The sequence below is a fragment of the Thamnophis sirtalis genome, unplaced genomic scaffold (assembly GCF_051295495.1).
Source record: "Thamnophis sirtalis isolate CommonGarterSnake01/CBP01778 unplaced genomic scaffold, rThaSir2_p1.2 scaffold_15, whole genome shotgun sequence".
NCBI classification, from domain to species: domain Eukaryota; kingdom Metazoa; phylum Chordata; class Lepidosauria; order Squamata; family Natricidae; genus Thamnophis; species Thamnophis sirtalis.
The window spans coordinates 43,932,269-43,948,463 of record NW_028261395.1 but is presented as its reverse complement, the minus strand read 5'-3'; the positions used below and the strand labels follow the sequence as shown (position 1 = coordinate 43,948,463).

The window sequence follows — 16,195 nt, the reverse complement described above, 5'->3', positions numbered from 1 at the left end:
TATTTGATATGTGATAAACAATTTCGTTGTATTTATTTTCTACAATGACAATAAAGGCTATACTACTATAAGCATACCAATGCTTGCCTCTGGAAAACAAACATCTGGCTGGAGCCGTTCATCCCGCGATAACCCTGGGAAAAACAGCAAAGGTAAAAGTTCCCCTCGTACATCTGTGCTAGTTGTTCCCGACTCTAGGGGGTGGTGCTAATCTCCATTTCAAAGCCGAAGAGCCAGCGCTGTCCGAAGACGTCTCCGTGGTCATGTGACTGACATGACTCAACTCCCGAAGCCGCATCGAATGCTGTTGCCTTCCCACCAAATGTGGTTCCTATTTTTCTACTTGCATTTCTTACCTGCTTCCGAACTGCTAGGTTGGCAGAAGCTGGGACAAGTCATGGGAGCTCCCTCCATTACGCGGCGCTAGGGATTCGAACTGCCGACCTTTCTGATCGACAAGCTCAGCGTCTTAGCTACTGAGCCACCGCGTTCCCATCACTGGACTAGATGTAGCCAATTCCTGCAGACACTTATTTGGAGAGTAAAAACTCTTTGTCTGGAGTAGATGAGGTTCCCCACAAAAATTACAAAAACACAATCACACCATTGATCCTTTATTGAAAAATACAAGGCCGGTAACAAATCTTGTTTTTTAAAAAATTATGATTTATTTATTTAAATAAAGCATTATGATTCAAGAGTATGAAATACTGGGGTTTTGTTAGAAAAAAAAATCGCTTTGTTATACGAAGATTAACTCGGCTAAGATACTCAACATCGCTTGGGGCTGTTTTTGAAAAAGAAGGACCAAAAACCTTCAAAGTTTTTAAGATTGCATTTTTAACTTTTTTTTTAAAAGAGAGCTCTCTGGAGTCAGCAAGAAATCAGCCATGCTAATATTGACCAAAAGAAACTTTTAGCCTGGAAGGGCTGACAGAGCCAAGAGAAGCTTGCGTATATCTGATTAAGACGGACATGCTACACCTTGCAAGGGCCCAGTTTGTACAACACGGACGCGGCAATTTTAGGCAAACGGTTTTCACCGTTCATTCTCTCCTGCCTTGGGTGATTTCTGTCCCGAAATTGTTCAGGTGGAACAAAATCTCTGCCTTTTTTACAAGGGTTCATGCAAAACTGACCAGCCTACGCCAACCAGTATGCTCCTGTGCTTTGCCACTCTTGGCACCCCGTCAGGAGGGCAGCGATGCCACCTGGAGTGCCTGCCAGGAACCGAAGCAACCTTGCAATTGGGATGACAACCCCCTTCCTGCAGCCTCGGAAGCGTGAACAGCTGCTCTCTCGGTTAACAGAGCGCGGCAAAACGGGAGCGACCGAAAGAGAAACGTTTCGGGTTTCAAACTGGATTCGGAGAGCAGGTCAGGCCAGGCCAAGCGGGGCCCGAGGCTCTTTTAGGGCGAAGAATTATTTCGATTTATATTGAAACTGCGGCCATGCCCCCGGGATCCCGCTTTGCAATTTGGCAACTGCAAAATCTGCCCCCCGTCGGTCAAGTTCGGGCATGCCAACGGGGGCAGGGCCCAAATTAAGTAAAAAAATAAAGTAAAATAGGGGGGGGGGTTTACAATACAACCAGGGGGAGCAAATGTGCCAAGACAACCCCCCCCCCACTCCCAGCACGAGAAAGGCTGCTTGCAGTGAAAGCTACATCGAGGAGGTGCTCCGAAGCATCTTTAGGGGAGAGTCGGGATGACGCATGGCTTCAGTTGGCTTTTCGGCGTGAGGAATGTCTTGGCGGGGTGATCCCGGAGATCCAGCGAGGTGGAAGGTCTCCCTTGGGACTGAGTCACTGCTGCTGCTGCTGCTGCTGCTTCTTCTCTTATCAGAGTCCAACCAGGGGGGGGGGGGCAAGAAGGGGAGGGAAGGGGGGAAATCAGATTTTCCCAACTTGGTTTTTCACTCTATAAGAGCACATCGGTTTCGGCGATGGAGCTGCGGGTCACGAATCGATCCTTCCATAGGAAGAAAACACTGGAGGGAGAGAGAGGGAAAAGAACGTCATTATTGAAAACAGGGTGTTCCCCCCCCCTCCCAAAATACAGCAAGTCCTTAACTTACAACATTTCGTTTAGGGATTTTTTGAAGTTACGACAGCCCTAGAAAAAGTGGTTCATCACTGTTTCTCACACTTAAAACATCCCCCAGGTTCACGTCATCAAAATTCAGACAGAATAGAATCACAAGAGTTGGAAGGGACCTTGGAGGTCTTCTAGTCCAACCCCCTGCCTAGGAAGGAAACCCTACAGCACTTCAGACAAATGCTTGCCCAATCTCTTCTTAAAAACTTCCAGATGCTCGGCAACTGACTGATAGTTACGACGGCTTTGCGGCCTCCTGACGAGCGAAGCTGATGGGACAGGCAGGTTCGCTTCACAACAGGGTGACTTCAGTTAATGACTGCAGGGGTTTGTTCAACAATGGTGGCAAGGAAGGTCGTAAAACGGGGCAAAACTCACTTAACCACTGTCTCGCTTGGCCACAGAAACTTTGGGCTCGATTGTGGTTGTTATGTCGGGGACTCTCTGCAGGGTGGGAAGCTTTGCTGGGTACTAATTAGCATTGCCAAGCACTGATTGGTGGCTCCTCCACCAATCAGCTATTGCGACCTCCCCATCAGAGATCAAAGCAAAATGACTCCTGCCCTGACTTCTGAGTTGGTGACGTCTATGCTTTCCTATTTAACTGTCAGGATGAATCAGTCTAGGGCAGGGGTCGGCAACCTTAAACACTCAAAGAGCCACAAAGGCCCTAAATGGAAGCCCCCCGTTCAGTTCTGAAGTCCGGTTGCCCCATCATAGAGTCTCCTAGCACGGCATCCCTTTTTCCTCTACCTGTCCTAACCAAAAGCCCTATCAACTGTGGAGCCGGCCGGCAACAGGGAGCCGCAACAGAGGGATGAAAGAACCACATGCGGCTCCGGAGCCACACAGGTTGCTGACCCCTGGTCTAGGGGATTTGAAAAAAAGGGGATTCGCCTTAGCTGGGTGCCTTGTTCTCAGTCCCCGTGCCAGTTGTCTCCTGAAGAGACCCACCCGCTCTGGATTGAGGTTACTCCCAGAAACCGGTTCCTATGCCTCTGATACTCACTCCTCTCTCTCAGGCCTTGCCCAAAACTCTGATAGACGTGAAACAGTGCCCAGAACAGGACGCTTTTGATCATCACTGAAATGCAAGAGCAGGTGATGATGGCGGCTTCCAAGGCGTAAGAGTTCCCTTTGCCCCATTCGGTTATCACCTGGAGGGGGAAAAATTGATAATTACATTTGTACCTATAAAAGCCAAGAAATTAAAAGAGGCTTGAACCTAGGGAGGAAAGCTATGGCAAATCTAGACAGAAGACTAGAAAGCAGAGGCATCACCCTGCCAACAAAAGTGCATCTAGTAAAGGCTCTGGTTTCCCCAGTTGCCATGGATGGCTGTGAAGGTTGGACCATAAGGAAGGCTGAGCGCCAAAGAATGGAGGCCTTTGAACTCTGGTGCTGGAGAAGAAGACTCCTGCATTGAGTCCCTTGGACTGCAAGGCCATCCAACCGGTCAGTCCTAGAGGAGATCAACCCTGACTGCTCTTTAGAAGGCCAGAGCCTGAAGAGGAAACTCAAAGACTTTGGCCACCTAATGAGAAGGAAGGACATGACTTTGCGACTAAAAACAACAACCTATAAAACAATGAATCCGTGGAGACAAAATGGAACGGAATTCACACCTATCTGCATTTCAGTGCATCCCACTGCAGACCCACCGCTCGTCCCTCACATGCAGCAAAATTTAACCAACCAAGGTCTGCGGCCACAAACTGGGAAAAAAGTGGTGCTTTGGTCTCTGTCTGGCCTAATCCCTCGGCGGTATCTACCTTGCAGGGATGTTGTGAGATGAAGGGAAAAGGCAATGCCCTAGGATACGAGTATGCTGTCTTGGATCGGAAAACCTGAGATCCATAGGTATTCTAAGGTTTAATTAGGAGATTTTGCCCATCCAATGGTTTGCAAGGCTTTGCCAAGGAAGGAAGGGAAGGGAAGGAAGGAAGGAAGGAAAGGATGAAAAGGAAGAAGGGAGGGAGGAAGGGAGGAGAGAGAAAAAGCAAGAGAGAAGAAAGGACAGAGAAGGAAGGAGGGAGGGAGGAGAGAGAGAAAGACAGAGAAGGAAGGAGGGAGGAAGGAGAGAGAAAGAGAAGGAGGGAGGGAGGAGAGAAAGACAGAGAAGGAGGGAGGGAGGAGAGAAGGGGGGAAAGAAAGTGCTCTCTATCTTCTTCTGCTTAATCCTACTGTTGAGAGCTGTTGAAAAATTATCTCTGTTTTATTAATTTTTTTAAAAAGAATGCGATTGTGGCGTTCAAGGCTGCTGGTGGTTTTTCTGCGGTGACTAGAAGGGACATTCCAGAGGGGTTTGACGTTAAAAGGACTTTGCAAAGCCTCGAAAATCTTGTGTTGTTGTTGTTTTTTTTACCTTGAGGGTCTCATTACGGCTGCTCCAAAGGGACCTTCAGCTGGCATTGGAAAAACTGTCCAAGTTAGTTTGACCGATTGGCATTTTTTTTCCCTTTTAGGTCAGGGTTTTTCTACTTTAGAAACTTTTGAAAGGTGTGGGCTTCCAATTCCCAGAAGTCTGGAAATCGAAGTCCAACGCCTCTCAAAAGTTGTTACGGTTGGGATTGCGACACAAATCACTGAAAATGTTTTAACTCTTGGTGCTTCTCTCGCTAGAGAAAGGAAATAGACGGCAAGGGTGCACTTTAAAAGACCTGACTAGAAAGTGACCAACATCTAGAGCCCTGGGGGTATGCCGTATGTGCCAGAGGGGATACGCAGAGCCATCTCTGTGGGCACGCAAGCCCTTGCCAGCTGCTCTTCTGATTTCCGGCACAGACATGCCCAGCTGGTCTTCACGGGCGCTGGAGCGCCAGAAAACGGGCCCAAAACCAGCCAAAAACCAGGCTTTTTCCTGGGCTGCTTTTAGGGTCATTTTCAGGCTGTTTTGGGGCCATTTTTCAGGCCAGAAAGAGCCTGAAATACGGCCTGAATATGGCTCAAAAAACAGCCAGAAAAAAACAGCCTGAAAACGGCTGGAAAAACAGCCTGAAAACAACCAGAAAAACAGCCTGGAAAACAGCCCGAAAGACATCCTTAAAACAGCCCCCAAAACAGCCTGAAAACATCATGGAAAATGGTCCCAAAACAGCCTAGAAAACAGCCTGAAAACAACTGGAAAAACAGTCTGAAACAGCCCCAAAAATGGTCCCAAAACAGACTGCGATACGGCCTGAAAATGACTGGAAAAACAGTCTGAAAACAGCTAAAATACGGCCTGAAAATGACCAGAAAAACAGCCTGAAACAGCCCAAAAATGGTCCCAAAACGGACTGAAATATGGCCTGAAAATGACTGGAAAAACAGCCTGAAAACAGCTAAAATACAGCCTGAAAACAATTGGAAAAACAGCCTTATACAGCCTGAAAAATGGTCCCAAAATGCAGCCTGAAAACAATCGGAAAAACAGCCTGAAACAGCCCAAAAAATGGTCCCAAAACGGACTGAAACATGGCCTGAAAACGACCAGAAAAACAGCCTGAAAAACGGTCCCAAAATGGCCCGAAATACAGCCTGAAAACGGCCCAAAAACAGCCAGAAAACAGGCATGCTTGCGCCGGCCAGTTGGTCTTTGGGGTTTCCGGTGCTGTTGCGTGCAAACATACGCACAAGTCCCGGTTTGGGCATTCGGTGCCGAAAAGATCGTCCATCACTGATCAAGAGCCACAACTATGCAAAAAAAACACCAAGGATAGGCTGTTCCCGGCTTTAATCAACCTCTCTGGCAAGGCCCTCACGATTTTTATAAGTTGGTTGGCAGCAGTTGGGTTCACCGGTTCGTAAAAGCATGTCTGAATTGGGCCTATTGTTGGGTGTCCTTGGATGGGGTCCAGCTGAAGGAATTTAGGGCTGAGTCCTGAACATGTGGATACAGACCAAGCTTTTGTGGTTTTGTCGTACAAGGGGGCTCCTGCAAATTCCAGAAGGGACAACGGATTTTTTTTGTGGTCGTTGTTTTCTCCTTGAAGAGTTCATGAGCCTTACGAACCCATTTCCTGCCTTTTAACACAATGAAGTGTTTTTCAATGAAGTGATGTGGTCTGGGAACTTCAATTTCCTTGTTTCTTTGGCCTCCAGATTCTTTACAATAGCAGAGACGGAAGGGACCTTGGAGGTCTTCTAGTCCAACCCCCTGCCTAGACAGGAGACCTTATACCATTTCAGACAAATGCCTATCCAACATCTTCTTAAAGACTTCCAATGTTGGGGCATTCACAACTTTTGGAGACAAATTCTGTTCCACTGATTAATTGTCCTCGCTGTCAGGAAATTTCTCCTTAGTTCTAAGTTGTTTCTCTCCTTGATTAGTTTCCACCCATTGCTTCTTGTCCTGCCCTCAGGTGCCTTGGAGAATAGCTTGACTCCCTCTTCTTTGGGGCATCCCTTGAGATATTGGAAGACTGCTATCCTGTCTCCCCTGGTCCTTCTCTTCATTAAACTAGACCTACCCAGTTCCTGCAAGCGTTCTTCATATGTTTTAGCCTCCAGTCCCCTAATCCTCTTTGTTGCTCCTCTCTGCCCTCTTTCTTCAATTCAATTTTGGGAAACGGGGTAAATGTTCTGCCATCTTTACAACTTTCCCAGGGCTGCATTGGGAATGGCCGGGAAATCCCCCCCTCTCCCTCATTATCCTCCGAAATCCGCAAACCGAAGTTTGGCAAGACTTACCGCGTACAGGAGGTATGCCAGATAAGCCACTTCTGGTAGATTCTGAAGCACAAAAATCCAGGCGAGCGGTTTTAACTCTTTTAAGATCTAAGAAAATAAAAACACGAAACAAAAAGCACGGAGTGGCTAAAGGAACATGGGTTGAAAAAGAAGACGACCACATCAGTTTCAGCTTCGGAAAAAAAAGAAAAATCAAAATACTGTAGCAGACGACATTTTTGAAAAAAGGAAGAGCTATACCCACGATGGTGAACCTATGATACATGTGCCACAAGTGGCATGCAGAGCCCTCTCTGCAGGCATGCCAGCCGTCACCCCTGCTCAGCTCCACTGCACATGTGTGCGTGCCTCCCGCTGGCTCTATTTGTGGTCTCAGGAGGCTTCAGGGAGGCCTGCTAGGCCTAAAATAGCCTCTAGGGGGTGTGCTCCTCCTCCCCATCACCCATTTTTGGTCCGAGGGAGGCTTCAGGGAGGCCTGCTAGGCCCTAAATAGCCTCTAGGGGGTGTGCTCCTCCTCCCCATCACCCATTTTTGGTCCCAGGAGGCTTCGGGGAGGCCTGCTAGGCCCAAAATAGCCTCTAGGGGGTGTGCTCCTCCTCCTCATCACCCCTTTTTGGTCCCAGGAGGCTTCAGGGAGGCCCGCTAGGCCCAAAATAGCCTCTAGGGGGTGTGCTCCTCCTCCCCATCACCCATTTTTGGTCCCAGGAGGCTTCAGGGAGGCCTGCTAGGCCCAAAATAGCCTCTAGGGGGTGTGCTCCTCCTCCCCATCACCCATTTTTGGTCCCAGGAGGCTTCAGGGAGGCCCGCTAGGCCCAAAATAGCCTCTAGGGGGTGTGCTCCTCCTCCCCATCACCCATTTTTGGTCCCAGGAGGCTTCAGGGAGGCCTGCTAGGCCCTAAATAGCCTCTAGGGGGTGTGCTCCTCCTCCCCATCACCCATTTTTGGTCCCAGGAGGCTTCAGGGAGGCCTGCTAGGCCTAAAATAGCCTCTAGGGGGTGTGCTCCTCCTCCCCATCACCCATTTTTGGTCCCAGGAGGCTTCAGGGAGGCCCGCTAGGCCCAAAACGGATGCAAGAGGGGTGCACACGCATGCACATGGATTGCGCAGGGCACACACAAGTGCGGGGGCGGGTCATACAGGCATTGCATTATGGGTGTGAGCACACATAACGAGAAAAAGGTTCCCCGTCACCGAGCCATGCAGTCCTCTACATACAAATACCGTTGTTGGGGAGAATCAGCGTCAGGAGTTAAAGCAGCCATTAGCAGAATCAGGACGGCCCCCCAAATTTCTACGCTAGGAAAGCAACCGAAAGAAAATTCCTGTGCTTCCGGGATGAGCGTTATGGTAGATACTCACTGCGGTGATGCCACAGGCCACTTTCAGGACAGCCCAGCAAATCCCAACAGCCAGGAACACGCTGTGCAGGTTTGAAATCTCCCGGGTTGTCGTCAGCAGCAGGGCGCACAGACAGAGCTGGAGGGGGGGGGGGGGAGAGAGATCTCGATGACCGGGAGGACATGGTGGCAGATGCCTTTCCCACCCAAATCAGGCAGCGGTTCAGGATCGTATCAAGAGATCTTAGGAATCCAATAGCACTTAAGACATAAATACCACTTCACAGTGTTTTTACAGCCCTCTCTAAGCGGCTTACAGAGTCAGCCTATTTGGCCCCAACAATCTGGCTCCTCATTTTATCGACCTCGGAAGGATGGAAGGCTGAGTCAACCTTGAGCCGATCAGGATCGAACTGCTGGCAGTGGGCAGAGTCAGCCTGCAACCCTGTATTCTAACCACTGGGAGGGAAGGAAAAATAGCAGTATCCTTTAGACTTATATACCGCTTCACAGTGCTTTACAGCCCTCTCTAAGTGGTTAACAGAGTCAGCCTATCGCCCCCAACAATCTGGGTCCTCATTTTACTGACCTCGGAAGGATGGAAGGCCGAGTCGACCTTGAGATGGTCAGGATCAAACTGCCGGCAGTGTGCAGAGTCAGCCTGCAATCCTGCATTCTAAACACTGCGCCACCAATACAATTCTGGTTTGGCGTTTCGGCTAGCCAGCAATGCCCTTTTCCTTCTTTTTTTCCTGCCTGTGACCCATTCTTTTCTCTTCTTCATTCTTTTTGACCAACAGCTAGTGTTTTTTTTATTAAGCGTGCCCAGCCCACCTGGATTGTGCTGAGGGGTTTCCTCCTCTCCCCCGAGTTTTTTTCTTATAAGGTTTTCTTAAAAAAATAAAATAAAAGAGGATCCACCAATGTATAGCGACACAGACAACTGTGCTCAGGGCCTTGACATTGTAAATTGCGATTAATTCTGAAAAGGCCCCCATTCTGAGATTGTTCCGTCTCCAAGATCTTGAAGATCTGATATTTAGGGTCTTCCATTTCATGCAGGACATGAGGTTGGGGATAAATCTTCTTCTCTGTGATGTCCATATAGAGAATAGGATAACAGAGTTGGAAGGGACCTTGAAGGTCTTCTAGTCCAACCCTCTGCTTAGGCAGGAAACCCTATACCGTTTCAGACAAATGGCTATCCAACATCTTCTTAAAGACTTCCAGTGTTGGGACATTCACAACTTCTGGAGGCAACTTCTGTTCCACTGATTAATTGTCCTCACTGTTGGGAAATTTCTCCTCAGTTCTAGGTTGCTTCTCTCCTTGATTAGTTTCCACCCATTGCTTCTTTTTCTAACCTCAGGTGCTTTAGAGAATAGCTTGACTCCCTCTTCTTTGTGGCAACCCCTGAGATATTGGAAGACTGCTATTATGTCTCCCCTAGTCCTTCTTTTCATTCAACTAGACACACCCAGTTCCTGCAACCGTTCTTCATGTTTTAGCCTCGTCCCCTAATTATCTTTGTTGCTCTTCTCTGCACTCTTTCTAGAGTCTCAATATCTTTTCGGCATCATGGCAACCAAAACTGAATGTCGTATTCCAAGTGTGGCCTTACATATTGTAGACACAGGTCCTAAAAATGCCCAGCTTCGAGAGATAATCCCCCATTCCCATTCTGGTGGCTTCCAACAGTATTACAGAACCCATCTCTCTCTCGTGGTAGAATAATTAGAACAGTAGCTCAGGCCACTCTGGACCAGAAACCGAAAAAAGGCCTCTTAAAAGTGAGCTAAAAGCATCTCCGCTGATTCGTTGGCGGTCTTTGGTGTCAGAAATGGGGACATCCGTGAAGCCCAAGTGACAGGACAGGCTCAGGGCTCCAAATATGAACATTGGTTTGGTGCCAGGGATTACCTGAGCCTGGAGGTCAAAGGTCAGCATGGAAAAGCAGAGGTTCAGCATGAAATACTGGGCTTGGAGGCTCTCCAACGCGCCACCCACTCGGAAGGCCATCCGGCTCTCGCTCTGAATCAGGATCATGGCGCAGGAGACGTCAAAGGCTCCCACCAGAAGGATCAGGACGAAGCGGGCCTGGTGGGAGAAGGCAATTTAGGGGGGCTAGAAAGGAGAACCCCACTTCGCTCATCGGACCCCCCCCCCCCGATCCTCCCCTGTGAGTTCACACGGGATGCCTCCTCGCCATCACCAACATTGAAGGAGGGATCTCCAGCCAGATGCTCACCAACAACTCCGGCTTCTGCTTGGCGGGCAGGACGGTGAAGTTGATCACGGAGCGCAGCATGACCAAGACGACAGAGAGGACGAAGACGACCAGCTCCTGGCGATTCTCCTGCAGGATCCCCCGGCTGACGTAATAGATGCAGAAAACTGCCACAAAGAGAGGCCGGGTTATCAGGAGCCAGCGAAGAGGAAAGGGGTGGGGGTGTGGAAGAGATTTCCCAGGGTGGAAGCAGAGCCCTGGGTTTGAATTTGCCCTCCCCGTTTCAGCGAGGGCCGTAACCTTGCTTCATTCAAAGCGGACAAAGCAAAAGGAAGCATCCGTTCTCTGGATGGCAGAGCCGTCCAATTGGAAAGGTTAATTTTAATACATTATTTTGATTCGTCAAAGCGAGTAGCCGTGGCAAAAAACAAAGCTACAAAGGAAAATTGTATGTATGTATGTATGTATGTATGTATGTATGTATGTATGTATGTATGTATATATGTATTTTGTGCCACAACCCCTGGCATGCCCAAATATGGGAGGAAGCATACTGCTTCCTTTTCTGTCTATTGGCTCACCCCAAGAGACCATCCAGACAGAAAGCCATTATTTTTACTGTTGCCTTTGTTACATTTGTGTTGCATGTGTGCTGATAAATAAATAAAGGGAGACTAGTATAGATCTATTTTAAGCTATTTAGCTCTCATCAGCTAGCCATACCCTTACTGGGATTTGAACCTGGGCTGTATTACATATTAGGCAGTTGTGTTAGCCACTAAGCCACAGGCTTTCCTCCTTTATCATACAGATATATACAGATAGATAGATAGATAGATAGATAGATAGATAGATAGATAGATAGATAGATAGATAGATAGATAGATAGATAGATAGATAGATGATAGATAGATAGATAGATAGATAGATAGATATAGATAGATATAGATAGATACACACACACATCTTTGTGTGTTTGTGTGTGCATGTGTTCTAGCATAACTCTGGAATGCCTTGAGCAATTTCAACCAAACTTGGTAGGCAGGTGACTTGCTCCCTGGAAACAAATACTGTGGGTGGTAAGTCACCCCTAGCATCCCTTGGGGTGTGTGTTCTGTTAAGATGCAGCCTGTTGTGCCTTCAAATGACTTCTACTGTACTGCCGTAAAATGGTTCCCACTGTACAGCGCAGTAGAATTGCCATGGTAACGGCTTCACAGTACTCCACAAGGGGGCTCCCTCTGGTAAGGGAGAAAATCCAACATTAGAAATTACGTTTGGTCTGGACATTTTCTTCCTATAAATAAATATCCGAGCAACGCCTAGTTAATGATAAAGTTAGCTAACGGCGGCTAGTTAGAATATTAGAATAAGAATTATTTATTTGTCAGTGTACAACATATGTACAATGAGACTGGTTGAGCTCCCCCAGGGTGCACCCTCACCCAACCCAATACCAACTCACAGTAGAAGCCAGTTTCCTGTGCTACTGCCTTGGTTCATGGTTGAGTAAGCCATGGTTTGTTTTAACTACGGTTTGAATCGACCCAAGAAGGATGGATTTGGATATTGAATCATGATGGGGTTGATTTACTTTAGTGCTATGGACAAATCTAGTCCATAAACTAGGGAGGGATTAAAAAGAAGAAATATTTATTTTCCATGGCCAAAGAGAAAAAGATTCTGGAGTGACACCAGGCCCAAATTTTGGGTTCTTCTTGAAAACGGTCCCCGGCCATTCAAAGATCTGTCTCTGCCTTTGGATCTTTATCCACAAAATGTAAGGTGGAAACTATTGATTGGGGGCAGAGAACTTTGACAGGATTCCTATAAAAATGTGGGACAGCGATGCCATCTAGTGCCTGCAGTGAATATTACAGTTTACAGGGCAATGGAAGACTTTCCCAAGTCAATAAAGAGGCAGCGCCATCTATCAGGGCAAACAATATCGTTGGGACAGTCCCAAATCTTGACCTCTCCCTGTGGACGCAGAAATTGCAGCGAGCCAGATGGAAGGGACTACGGACCATCCTCGATTTAACAGCGGTGCCTTTAGGGACTATTCGAAATTACAACAGCAGTGGGAAAAGGGAGTTCAGGATTGCTTTTCACACTTAAAACACTTGCAGCGTCTCTTCCTGGTCATGTGATCAAAATTCAGACGCTTGGCAACTGGCTCATATTTATGACGGTTGCAGTGTCCCAGGGGGTCTTTTGTGACCATCTGACCCGCAACAGTGAAGCCCAATTCACTTTGTAACTAGTCTGGCTAACTGAACAACTGCAGTGATTCACTTAACAATGGTGGCGAGAAAAGTCATCAAATCAACTGTCTTGTTTAGCAATGGAAACGTTGGGCTCCGATGGGGTCATAAATCAAGGACTACCTGCAGTTACGCTGTAGGAATTATTGACAGGATTAAAACCTGGTTCTTAGATCAAAAGTAGGATGAACACACCTAGGACAGTGTGTGAAAATTGCAGTCTAGACAACTATAAGGTAAAGGTCCCCCCCCCCCCCGCCAGTTCAGCTAGGGTTCAAATCCCTAGCACCGCGTAAGAGTGAGCTCCCGTGACTTGTCCCAGCTTCTGCCAACGTAGCAGTTCGAAAGCATGTAAAAATGCAAGGAGAAAAATAGGAACACCTTTGGTGGGAAGGGAACAGCGTTCTGTGCGCCTTCGCCATTGAGTCATGCCGGCCACATGACCACGGAGACATCTTCGGACAGCGCTGGCTCTTCGGCTTTGAAATAGAGATGAGCACCGCCCCCTAGAGTCGGGAACGGCTAGCACATATGTGTGAGGGGAACCTTTACCTTTTAAAATTATACTTTAGTTTTTTTAGAAAGAATCAATTCCCTTCCTGCCTTTTGTGCAAGAATTTAGCTTAGTCTAGATGTCTGTCAAAAATATAATTTGTATTAAAAAAAAGACCACTTTTGCGCCATCAGAGCTCATCCTTCCCCACTATTCTAGTCTGTAAGGTTTGCCACTCAGGGCAATTCTTTGATTTACCAAGGCCAATGATCTGGATGAGAGACACAGTGAAATCTTCATTTTTCTGCTGGATGAGGGTCTCCACGGTTAATCCAATGACGCTCAACAACGAAAGGATGGTGACACAGAAGTAGATCTTGACAGGGGACGACAATTCGGACCATCGTTTGATCTGGAACGGTAAAGAGTGCAGGTAACGTGAAGAGAAATTCCCCTTCAAGTTGGGCGGGCTTTCCCGTTTAGCCCACAATCCTGGGATTTCCTTCTTAAGTTTCATCTTGAAATTTGCTCTCTGAAGTTGGTTAAGGGAGGTGCCCTCAGCTATTGCATGCCGTGTTTGTAAACAGTGCCTCAACATGCTTGAGGTCAGAATTACCGTATTTTTCAGAGTGTAAGATACACCTAGCTTTTGGGGGGGGAGAACAACAAAAAAAACTGCCTCTGCCTCCCAGCAATTTGCCTCCTTGCAGCAAACAGCAAACAGCCTGTTTCAGTTCCAGCACAGCCTGATTAGCACAAGCAGCTGATGGTCGGGCTTCTCAACGATCAGCTGTTTCAGGCTGCAGGGATTGCCATAGCCTATTGCCACTTCCGCGCGCTCCACTTTCGCCCTCCGCATCCCATTTCCCGCAGCAGGGATAGGAATGGGCAGAAATGGCACGCGCAAAGGCGGCAATAGGCAATCCCAACAGCCTGAAACAGCTAATGGTCAGGAGGCTGATCCAACTGACCATCAGCTGCTTGTGCTAATCAGGCTGTGCTGAAGCTGAAACTGAAACAGGCTGTTTGCTGTAAGGAGGCAAATTGCTGGGAGGCAGAGGCCAAAGGGTGGGGACTGACGGATGGGGTATAAATTCAGTGTATAAATTTTCACCCTCTTTTTTTAGGGGGGGGGGGAATGCCTCTTATACTCCGAAAAATATGGCATGTCTGCTCTTTCTCTCCCGCTATTACACCCACGTTCCAATGGCTCAAACCACTTTATTGAAATTAACAAGATTGATGGAAGTTCAGATACTTACAGGGCCACATGGTGTGGCAATCAGGTCTTGGTGTCTTGGTGTTAGGTTTGGCAGTGGAGAATTTATGCTTTCGTTTGGCAAGGGAGAGGCCAGTGCTTCTTCTGACTGGGACAGGAGGACCCTAGATGCACGCACACACACAAAAGGAAAATTATATGTGGAGGTTCAGATAAATATGTTATGCGTAGAAATGTGCTGTCCATCCTGGGTGTGCTAAGTCAGCAGGAAGGAAAGGAATTGGGGGAATCAGAAAGGAGCAGGCTTCAAGGTCTTTTGTTCAGAGAGCAGAACTCTATCCATCTTCAATTTTTGGTAAAAAATGAAGTTGGGATTTGGCTGGAGGATCTAAGACAGATGCCTAGAGGTGCAGCTCTCACCTCACAATCGGGAGGCTGAGAGTTCGATCCTAGGTAGAGGCAGATGTTTCTCTCTCTGGGCACACTGGGAATATATCTGCTGAACAAAATCCCACATTGGCAACAGGTAGGGCATCCGGCCATTCAAACACTCCGCTAGCTCCTTTCAGGTGCCCAGACTCCACCTCACAAGGGATGATGGGAGTCGTTAAAAGAGGATGATCTAAGACAGATGGTGGCTGGTGAAAGTTAGGGGTCAACATCTGGAATGTCACAGCTTTTTCTTAAAATGTGGGGAATGCCAAGCAGAACTCCAAAAGCTTTGCTCCCAACGGGGTGAGGAAGGTTTTGGGAACTGCACAGGATCGCTCCTGAAGGAGGAAAGTGTTAGATTTTGAAGGCATTGATGGAGCGTAGCACTTTGAATCTTTTACGAACCAGGACGAAATCACACCATTGGCGCATTTCAAGTGAGGTGGATGTGTGTGTGAGGGCAGCACTGAAGTTTTGGCTCACGTTGGCAGCTTCCTGGCACGAGGGCCAGGAAAAATGCCAGGGCCATCGGCTCCCAGCTGCCCAAAGTTAACTTAAAAAGCCAAGTTTCTAGTCCACCTGAGGTGGGTGGGTCCATACTGAGGTTTCTTTGCAGGACGAATGGAATGGCAAGCCTCACATATTTGGCCAACTGGATAGGATTCACGCTAATCCCGCAAACTCAGTTGGGCTGATTGAATAAGCCATGATTCCTGAATAAACTGTGATTCCTGAATAAGCCATGATTCCATAAACCAGGACAAGCATGAAAGGAAAGATCCTAGCAGGATCCTATCATGTCCCAGATGCGCTGAGACCCCAGTTTCCATAATCCCCAGGTAGCATCTCTGAAGTGATGGGGTCTGTAGTCCCACATTCCTCTCCAGTCAGAAAACCCACACCCACACCCTAGGGCCGTGACGTCAGAGGGCGTGGTGACGTCAGACATGCGACGTCACGCCCCAATGACGTCATGCCGCGGCCAGGGAGCGCGAGCTCTAACGGAAAGATCAGTCGGTTTCCCTTCACACACCCCCTCCGGGCTCCCGCAGCGTCATCTACGGATCCCCGCAAGGCGCAGTGACCGGTTACTACCTGGTGCCGGGCGTCTCCATGGTGACGGTGACCGTTACATGTCCCAGCCGATCGACGAGGCCGGCGCTCCCGAATACGGGAAGTGCTCTAGGGCGGTGGCCATAGAGAAGGAAGGGGCCGAGCAGAGCAACTTCCGGTCCGGGCGGAAACGCGCCATTTTCACGTCTGCGCCCGCCCTTCGGGAGAGTTCGAATCCAAGGTGCCATAGAGTGGGAGACGGCTAGACCTACTTCCCGCTGTAATTCTCTAGTGTACAGTAGTATTTTTCTCATCGATGTGCTCGTCACTTCCTTCCCTCCAGTACCTACAGGTTACTAAGAAGCTGATAACGTCATAGTCTTGAGCTGCCTTAAATATC

General features: G+C 48.2%; 1 protein-coding gene across 1 annotated transcript; it reads right to left on the bottom strand.

The window, feature by feature from the left end:
- Window positions 1-598: 598 nt before the first annotated feature.
- On the bottom strand, window positions 599-15,945 carry LOC106539175 (uncharacterized). The gene is made up of 9 exons (XM_087701916.1): window positions 15,838-15,945; window positions 14,354-14,474; window positions 13,350-13,503; window positions 10,356-10,501; window positions 10,028-10,204; window positions 8,130-8,246; window positions 6,771-6,857; window positions 3,106-3,253; window positions 599-1,989 (listed from the first exon to the last, which is right to left on the bottom strand). The coding sequence occupies exons 1-9, from the start codon at window positions 15,855-15,857 to the stop codon at window positions 1,958-1,960; spliced, it is 1,002 nt and encodes a 333-aa protein (XP_087558042.1). The 5' UTR covers window positions 15,858-15,945; the 3' UTR covers window positions 599-1,957.
- Window positions 15,946-16,195: the final 250 nt, after the last annotated feature.